The 9,584-nt window shown below is 39.2% G+C and overlaps 1 protein-coding gene across 2 annotated transcripts in view; it reads right to left on the reverse strand.

Annotated features, from left to right (window-relative positions):
• Positions 1-9,584, reverse strand: part of BUB1B (BUB1 mitotic checkpoint serine/threonine kinase B) — a 73,996-nt gene that overhangs the window by 41,869 nt on the left and 22,543 nt on the right. For both annotated transcript variants that reach the window (XM_006778092.2, XM_015557605.1), the window contains exons 5-8: positions 8,556-8,752; positions 4,855-5,024; positions 3,605-3,819; positions 3,338-3,429 (exon numbers count right to left, since the gene is read on the reverse strand). In XM_006778092.2, the coding sequence (XP_006778155.1) occupies positions 3,338-3,429; positions 3,605-3,819; positions 4,855-5,024; positions 8,556-8,752 (674 nt within the window). The remainder of the gene's footprint in view (positions 1-3,337; positions 3,430-3,604; positions 3,820-4,854; positions 5,025-8,555; positions 8,753-9,584) is intronic.

The raw sequence follows: 9,584 nt of genomic DNA on the forward strand, positions 1-9,584 counted from the left end.
CTTGTTTTATTGCCAATGATTTTCTTTGTTCTCAAGGAGGCTGGATTAGAGTGATGATTGATCCCCTGGAGCTGGGAGGGAGAGAATGGGACTCTTATATCTTAACTAGAGGTCTGGTGCACAAAATTCATGCACGGGTAGGGTCCCTAGGTCTAGCTGGCGATCAGGGCTGACCAGGGGCTTCAGGCTGCTGGCCGGGGTCTTCATTCCGCGCCACCCCCTGGTGGTCAGTGCATGTCATAGCAAGCAATTGAACTCCCAGTCTCCCGATTGAACTCCCGAGGGGACACAAAGCATATTAGGCTTTTATATATACTAGTGGCCCAGTAAACAAAATTTGTGCACAGGAGGGTTGGGGTGTCCCTCAGCCTGGCCTGCACGCTCTCCAATCTGGGATCCCTCAGGGGATCCCTATGGAATTGGGCCTAAACCGGCAGTCAGACATCCTCTCGCAATCCAGGATGCTGGCTCCTAACTGCTCATCTGCCTGCCGGATCGCCCCTAACCACGCTGCCAGCCAGCCTGCTCGCCTCCAACTGCACCGCCCTTCTGGCCTGCTTGCCCCCAACTGCCCCCCGCTGCCTCCCCCCCAACTTTCCCCCCCTTGCTGGCCTGCTTGTCCCAACTGTGACCCTGCTGGCCTGATTGCCCCCAACTGCCCCCACCCTGTTGGCCTGTTCACCCCAACTGCCCCCCTTCCCGCCGGCCGATTGCCCCTAACTACCCTCCCTTCCTGGCTTGATCACCCCTAACCACCTCTGCCTCAGCCCCGCCACCATGGCTTTGTCCAGAAGGTCTCCTGGTCTAATTAGCATATTACCCTTTTATTAGTATAGATAGATACTCATTTCCTACCACTTGGATTTGAAATTCACTCTTGTGCCTCCAAAGCATTATCTTGCTTAAAAAATGGGGGAGAGAATTTGAATTTCTTATTAATGTTTTAAACTAGAATAGGCTGGATGTGCCCCATGATTGTGGAACAGAGTTAATGGGGGATACTTTTGAACTGTTTGTCCCTCCTCAGCTTCCTCTCCAGCTCCAAGGATCAGAAATTCCCCCTTTTGCTGATTCATTCCATTAACTGGAGAGGAAGAAACCATCAGGTGGCAAGAAAGTTTAAACTTTTTTAATATATTTTTATTCATTTCAGAAAGGAAGGAAGAGGGAGAGAGATATTGAAACATCAATGATGAGAATCACCGATCAGCTGCCTCCTGCATACCCCCTACTGGGGACCGAGCCCGCAACCCAGGCATGTGCCCTCGACCAGAACTGAACCTGGGTCTCTTCAGTCCACAGGCTGACACTCTATCCACTGAGCCAAACCAGGTAGGGCTAAACTTTTTGTTTGTTTGTTTAATTGAAAAAAATAAAAGCTGACTGCTGTGGGGAGGGGTAAGGGATGTGGGGAACAAGAGTGAACCTCTCTAGGTGAATGGACCATAGATGTGTTACTGGCTTTTTGCCTGTAGCTCTTTTATTTTTTTTTTTAATTCTCATCTGAGGATATGTTTTTATTGCCTTTGAGAGAGAGAGAGAGAGAGAGAGAGAGAGAGAGAGAGAGAGGTAGGAAGGAAGGAAAGAAGATAAGTAGGAAGGAAGGTTGATCGGTTCCCTCCTGGATGTACCCTGACTGGGGATTCAACTGGGGATCAATCCTGCAACCTAGATATTTGCCCTGACTAGGAATAGAACCTATACACAACCTTTTGGTATACAGGACAATACTCCAACCAAATGAACCACCCAGCCAGGGCTGCCTGTAGCTCATTTTATTTTGATCCTCTATGCCCCTGATTTAAAGAGGTCTGTGTACTATACCCACTTCCCAGCTGTCCTTGTATCTCCTACTTTCTCTGGAATTTTATTTTCTAATAAATGACATTTGAGAAAAACAAAATTATCATTAAAAAAAACCACTATGGTAAAATTTGTTGTTTTTTTTAAAATATTTTTTTTTATTGATTTCAGAGAGGAAGAGAGAGGGAGCGAGAGATAGAAACATCAATGATGAGAGAGGATCATTGATTAGCTGCCTCCTGCATGCCTCCTACTGGGTGTAGGAGGCTGCAACCCGGGCATGTGCCCCTGACCAGAATCAAACCTGGGACCCTTTAGTCTGCTGGCCAGTGCTCTATCCACTGAGCCAAACCGGCTACGGCAAAGATTGTAAAATTTGATTGTTGCAAGAAATTAAAATATAGTTATAATGGTTACTGCTAGGCAACATCAAAAGATAAGTGGAAAACTAGAGGAAAATATTTACAACTCCTATTACAGAGTTTTGCTGGTTTTCTTAATCTATCAAGAGTTCTGAAACATATTAAGAAAAACACAAACTAAACAAAAATGTTATAGAAAAGTCAAACAAGACATCCATGAGTTTAATGAAAATAGAATTGAACATTTTCTATACCATATTTATTCTGACATAATTGTTTCTAAAAAGTAATTTGAAACATTAAAAAAATTAAACACCCATAAATATTTGTTATCAACTTTTTCAGGTAATTTTTTATAAATACTCATTATTTTCTTAAGAACAATCTCCTGCCATGTCAGTTTGGCTTAGTGGTTGAGTGTTCACCCATGCACCAAGAGGTTGCCAGTTTGATTCTGGGTTTCAGGCTCAATCCTCAGTAGGGGGTCTGCAGGAGGCAGCCAATTGAAGTTTCTATCTCTCTCTCCCTCTCCCCTCCTCTCTTTCTAAAATCAATAAAAAATATATTTTTTAAAAAGACTAACCTCCCAAGTGATGAGCTCTTAACAGACAGTATTTTTACTCTAAATCTTATCTATTTTTACTCTGCTACACTACCTACCGTATAGTAGTAGAGGGTTATAGATTAGTTATGAGTTAAGTTGCACTGGGGCACAAAATACGATCTAGTATTATAATGCCACAATGTTATGTATTAGACTAAATCTCAGACTGCCTGATTATCCAGTCAGCACTCTTTCTTACAAACAGAAATGCTAAGGACTAGGAAGGAAAAGAAAAAAATATTTGGAAGGAAAAAGCAGGATCAGAGGAAACACTATCATAATTTCTAATTCCTGTTAATAATAAAGGTAGAACATCTCACTTGAATCACAGTGGTTATCTTTGACTTATAACAATGTAAATATAAACCTATTAAGTTTATTTTTCAGTAAGAATATTACCAATAGTCTTTTAGCCCTAACATACTCAAAGGAATATAGACATAAAGGAAATACAAAACTTTGGTTACTTTCATACTCACAAAGATGAAAATACCTTTGGGAATTAGGATAGGTACCTCTGCCCACGCTTAATAATTCCCACCTCAAAAAATCAAGAAATCAAACTCACATAACAGGCTGCTGTGCAGTCTCTTCTACATATGGAGTAAAACTGGGCAGCATGGAGGATACAGCTGTCACAGAAGCTGTATTGTCATGAGGCTGGCAATGAAGAAAATGAAAATTACGATGGCTTTACATTCTGACACAACATATGCAGACCATGCCTAATTATGCAAGAATTTTTTTTTAAAGATGCTAAAAATACTTCTGTAATCTAAATCTGAAGTCTTTTTTTACTTTGGCAAAGACACTGGATCAAAGTAAGAGTCCTTACCCTGTATTCCAAAGGCCTGCCTACATTCCAAGGGCCCGCTTGCAGCTCATTTTCTTTGGCCCTGGACACAGGGGGTGCTATCCATGGCTGGACTGTAGATTTAGACAGCTCTGCTATAGAGGCCTCATCAGCATTTTCATCAAAAACAGTAATTCTAGAATTACTCTGCATGGGTTGAGGAAGTGGATTTTGGAGTCCTCTGTTCTGGTTTGAAGCTAGGAGAAAAATATTAAAACCATGTAAAATTTTTAGTTATCCAACTCAAATGCCAGATAAGGTTACTTCTGCTACCACAGAATCAAAGAGATTTTGAAAGATCATTAGTACTTTTTAAATCCAGTGTTTGTTACCTATATTCTCGCTCCTTTCCCTCATCTACAATCTTTTATTCATAGATATTAAAAAAAACCCACCAAATTCTATATCTTCCTCCAGTCATCATTCTAACATTGTCTAGTTTTATCAGAGACTAACCTAAGTCTTCATTTTTCAGTTTAAAATTTTCTGTCAATGGAAATCAGTTGAGACATACCGAATCTAATGAAGACAAATTAAAATTAGTCCATTTATTAGGGGTGCTCTCTGTTGTGGGTCTGCTTAATACAATCAACCTTCATCATGATATGAATGAAATGTTCTTTAGGACCATACATCTCTTATACTCTAATTGTAGGATCGCCAAGAAACAGTCTAAATATTGGTAAGTTGATACCAAGAAAGGGTAAGAGACTTTTTAAAAATATTCTCATTTACATGTCTAACTGCTATAAATTTAGTTAATAAAAGCTTATTTGCTCTCTGTACCTTTTGTTCAATGTTGCTATGAACATAAAATTTACCTAAAAAAAAAAAAAAGTGAATTAAAAAAGCTATTGTTGTTCATCTTTAGATGTAAATACAAAGAGAGCCCAATTTTTGGCCCCAAAAGACTACAGACTGTGTTAATACATTCTCTGAGGCTCTGGACATGTAAACTTTATTTTGACAAGACATATCTTTTTTCGACTAACAACTCTTTAACTCAAATACTTTTGATGCTTCCTATATTTTTTTTAAAAATTAAGACACAAAATTGCTGACAAGTTTTGGTTTTTGTGTACATTGTGATATCAACTCTCCTTAGGCTTCCCTCTTTTTGCTACCTAGTACTCAGAATACTAGGACAATGTCTACATATTTATTATCTCTTTACATAATTTGCCTACCACCTGAGACTAAGAATTTCCCATAATAACATTTAACAAACGTACCCTTGAGAGCACCTCCTATACGGCTGATGGGAGCTCTTGCTGTCTTTTTCCCTTTGCTTTTTAGTTCAGCCAGTGTACTTCGTTGTGGTACAGAGGACCCCAAATCTTCCTCTTCCTCTTCTTTCTCAAGTACCAACAGAGTTTGCCGAGTCACTCGAGCTTGGAATTGTCTAAAGTAAAAAATGAACAATTAACCTTTGGGGAGATGAATACTACTCACCAGATTCAAAATTCTAATTTGTTAAAACAAACAAGGGAGAAGGGTAGGACAGGAGAAGAACTATGTAGAAAAAGCCCAAAGAAAGTGTTTATTCTCTTAGGAGTAAAGAAAACCACCTTGAGATCAGAGAAGGTTTGGGCTAGAATGATTTAACACCCCCTATTAAATGTCCAAATTTGACTAATTAAAAATATTCTGAAGATCACCATTACGTTGGTCTGAGGATAAAATCAGGGTAACTAAGATTACAGAATTTATTAAAGTCAGAGTTTCCCACCAATTTTTTATTATAAAACTTAAAGTTAACAAGAGTAAGTACCTAAATACCCTTCATGTAGATTCACCAATTGTTAACATCTTGTCACATTATTTTATCACTGCCTTTATGTCTCTTTCTCCATACACTTCCCCCAACATGGAGTATGCCCATGATAGCACGTACTTCTTTCTCTCTTCCTTCCTCCCCCTTCCCCTCTCTCTGATTAGAACTAAAATCTCTAGATATAATACAAAAAAGCAACTGAGGCCTCTGAAAAGTAAACAAAAGCAAGTGAACTGTGGAGAGGAGACAAATTTCAAGAAATAACCCAAATGGGGTTGTTTCCTGTTTGTTTTCCCTTCTCTTTTTTCTTGTGGTTTTGAATTGTTGCAAAGGTGGTGTGGAAAGTTAAAACTCCTAGAGAAACCTCATCTTTCTGGCCAGAGGACTGGGGAAGGGGGACTCTGAGGACCAATGGGTATGGGAGAAATAAGGGAGGGGATGAGCTGAAGGAAGAGGATCTCCTAATTCTGTACAGGAATTGACACAAACCCTAGACTCACTCCTCAGTTATGTATGCACAGGGCAGAACCATGGCAGAACAGAAAAGGCTGTGAGAACTCAACTATAATATAAACCACTGCCCAAGTCCCAGAACAACCAATGAGCAACACACATGAGATAGATCCCTAAGGTCTTGAATATTTAACAGACATTGAAATCACTAGCCACATAAGATGAGAAAGAACTTGAGACATCTGAATATTGGTTACCTACTAAGACATTCAACATTCTCCACAGAATATTAATGAATAGGGCCCAGAGTCTAATAACATATAGTATCATTATAAATGTCCAGGATATAATCCGAAATTATTTGACACACAAATAACCAGGAGAATGTGACCAATTCTCAAAGAAAAACATAATCAAGAGATACTAACAATAAGATGACACAGGTGCCCTAGCTGGTTTGGCTTAGTGGATAGTGCATGGGCCCATGAACTGAAGGATCCCAGGCTCGATTCCAGTCTATAGAGCACGTATCTTGGTTGCAAGCTCAATCCCTGGACCTGGTTGGGGCCTGTGTGGGAGGCAACCAATCAATGTGTCTTTCTCCCATCAATGTTTCTCTCTGTCTCTCCCCCTCCCTTCAACTCTCTCTAAAAAATCAATGGAAAAATATCCTCGGAGGATTAACCAACAGAAACACACACACACACACACACACACAACAGATGACACAGGTGTGCTGGGAGTTTTCAGAGATTTTAAAGCAGCTATTATAACTATGCTCCTTGAGATAAAGGTAGAAACATTTGAAATGAAAAGACTAAAGTTCTTAACAGAGACACAGAATATATAAAAAGAATCAAATGAAAATTTAGACCTGAAAAACACAATTATATTAAAATAAAAAATTTACTGGATGGACTCAATATCAAAATGAAGAGGGCTGACAAAAGAGTAAACGAACCCAAAAACAAAATCAATAATTGGCCATTCTGGAGAATAGAAAGAAAAAAGGTTTAAATTTTATTAAAACAGGGACTGAGCTTCTGGGACCTGTGGAACAATTATCAAAAGGTTTAACATAAAGGACTTATATGCAAGCATATAGGCCTCACCAATGGACATAGACAACAGGGGGGTGAGGGCATGAGTGGGGGGGGGGACAAGAAGAGGGGGGAGGTAATGTGGGGATAAGGACACATATGTAATAACTTAATCAATAAAATTTTTTTTAAAAAAGGTTCAACATATGTATAACTGAAGTCCCAGAAGAATAAAGAAAAAAATATAGGCTCAGAAAAATATTTTTAAAATCATGACTGAAAACTTTTCAAAATTTGTGAAAGGTATTCATTTAACAAAATTTTAAAAGCCCATTAATACCCCAAATGGATTAAATTACATCTAGACACATCACAAGCAAACTGCTGAAAACCAATGTTAAAGAAAAAAATCTTAAATGAACCCCAAGAAAAATCAACACATTATAGTCAAAAGAATCAGAAGAGCTAAAAAGAACAGTTAGAGAATTCATATTACCTAATTTCCAGATTTATTATAAAGCTACAGTAATCTAGATAACATGGTATACACTAATGAATATACAAATCAATAGAACAAAATAGAGTAACAGAAATAAAACTACACAAATCATCAAACTGAAACTGATTTTTGACAAATGTGCAAAGGCAACATAATGGAGAGTCTTTTCAACTGCAAAGAACTTTGACCCAAATCTTATACAAAAATTAACACAAAATTGCCCTAACCGGTTTGCCTCAGTGGAGAGTGTTGGCCTGAGGACTCAAGGGTCTCAGGTTCAAATCAGGTCAAGGGCATGTACCTTGGTTGCAGGCACATCCCCAGTAGGGAGTATGCAGGAGGCAGCTGATCAATATTTCTCTCTCATCGATGTTTCTAACTCTCTATCCTTTTCCCTTCCTCTCTGTAAAAAATCAATAAAATATATATATATTTTAAAAATAACACAAAATGGGTAACAGATCTGAATGTGAAAAGTAAAACTATAAAATTTCAAGATGAAAACAATGGAGAAAATCTTTGTGACTTTTGGCTAGACAAAATTCTCAGATATAACAAAACACAATCCATAAGAAATAACTAATGTCAGACTACTTCAAAATTAAAAACTTTTATTCTATAAAAGACATTGTTAAGAGAATGAATAGACCAGAGTTAAGCTGGGAGAATGGCTTACAAATCACTTATTTAACAAAAGACTTGTATTCAGAATATATAAAGAACTCGTACACCTCAAATGCATTATGCTAAATGAAAGAAGCCAAACACAAAAGGCTATATATTTTATCATTCCATTTATATGATATTATGGAAAAGGCAAAACTGTAGGGTGAGAGAATAAATCAGTTGTTGACAGGAGTTGGGAGTGAGAGTAGGTGTTGAGCACAAAGGGATAGCATGATAGAATTCTATGGAGTCGTGGAACTAGTTTACTAGGGTATTATGATCATGGTAATGGTTACATGTCTCTTTTCATTTGTGAAAACTACTTATAAAACACTACACCATAGAATGAATTTTACTGTACATTAACTATGCCTTTTAAAAAACTGAATAGTAACTAAGTAAACATGCCAATCCATGGAGAGTACTTTATTAGATGCAAAAATGACCATTCATAGCCACTAGTTATAAAGAGTTAAAACAAGTTCTAGAGAAGCATTTTACCGGTGCTGGGATTGTAATCTTTCCAGTGGTGTAGCCTTCCGTTGAATCCCTTCCTGAAATATCATATCTGCTTTCTTAAAGTTCTCTCTAGCTTCGTATTCTTCAGCCCATGAAATATAGAACTGAGCAAGTGAAACGGCAATCCCTTGGTTGTGTAAATAACTGTACATATCCAAAGGCTCGTTGCATAAATGCCCCTGTAACAAATTAAAAGCATTAACAACCAATTTCTATTCACTTATTGTCTATTATGTGCCAAACAATCACTGGAGATACTATATGTAGTTTCTGCATTGAAAAAAACGTAACTATCTATCTATCTACACTAATAAAAGACAAACATGCAAAGTGACAGTACCTTTGTCATGTCTTAAGCCACGCCCACCAGCCGATCAGAGCAACTATATGCAAATTAACCCAACCAAGATGGCAGCCGGCAGCCATGGAGCTGGAGCAAGCAGGAGGCTTGGTTGCCCCAATGATGGAGGAAGCCAAGCTTCCCTCCCACCTGCCCTGGACAGCTCTGAGCTCCTCTCAAGGCTACAAAGTTTCAATTATAGAAGGTAAAAAAAATCTCAGAATAAAAAAGAAAAAGAACAAGAAAAAAAGGAGAGGCTGGGAGCTTCTGTCACCGGGGGGGCTTGGCCAACCTGAAAAGGGCCCTCAGCCCCTCACCCAGACTGGCCAAGCATTCCCAGTGGGGAACCCCTACCCTAAAGAGGGTGTGGCCAGCCTGAAAATAGCAATCAACCCCTCTCCCCCGCTGACCAAACCTCCATGGGGTGAGGGTCCTCACTGCTTGGGGCTTGACAAGCCTGCAAACAGTCATCAGCCCCTCACCCAGGTTGGCCAGCCACCCCAGTGGGACCCCCACCCTGATCCGGGACACTCTTCAGGGCAAACCAGCTGGCCCCCACCCATACACCAGGCCTCTATACTATATAATAAAAGGTAATATGCAAATTGACCCTAACAGCAGAACAACTGGGAATGACTGGTCACTGACACACGCTGACCACCAGGGCGCTG

This window comes from Myotis davidii, unplaced genomic scaffold (genome assembly GCF_000327345.1).
Source record: "Myotis davidii unplaced genomic scaffold, ASM32734v1 scaffold46, whole genome shotgun sequence".
NCBI classification, from domain to species: Eukaryota; Metazoa; Chordata; class Mammalia; order Chiroptera; family Vespertilionidae; genus Myotis; species Myotis davidii.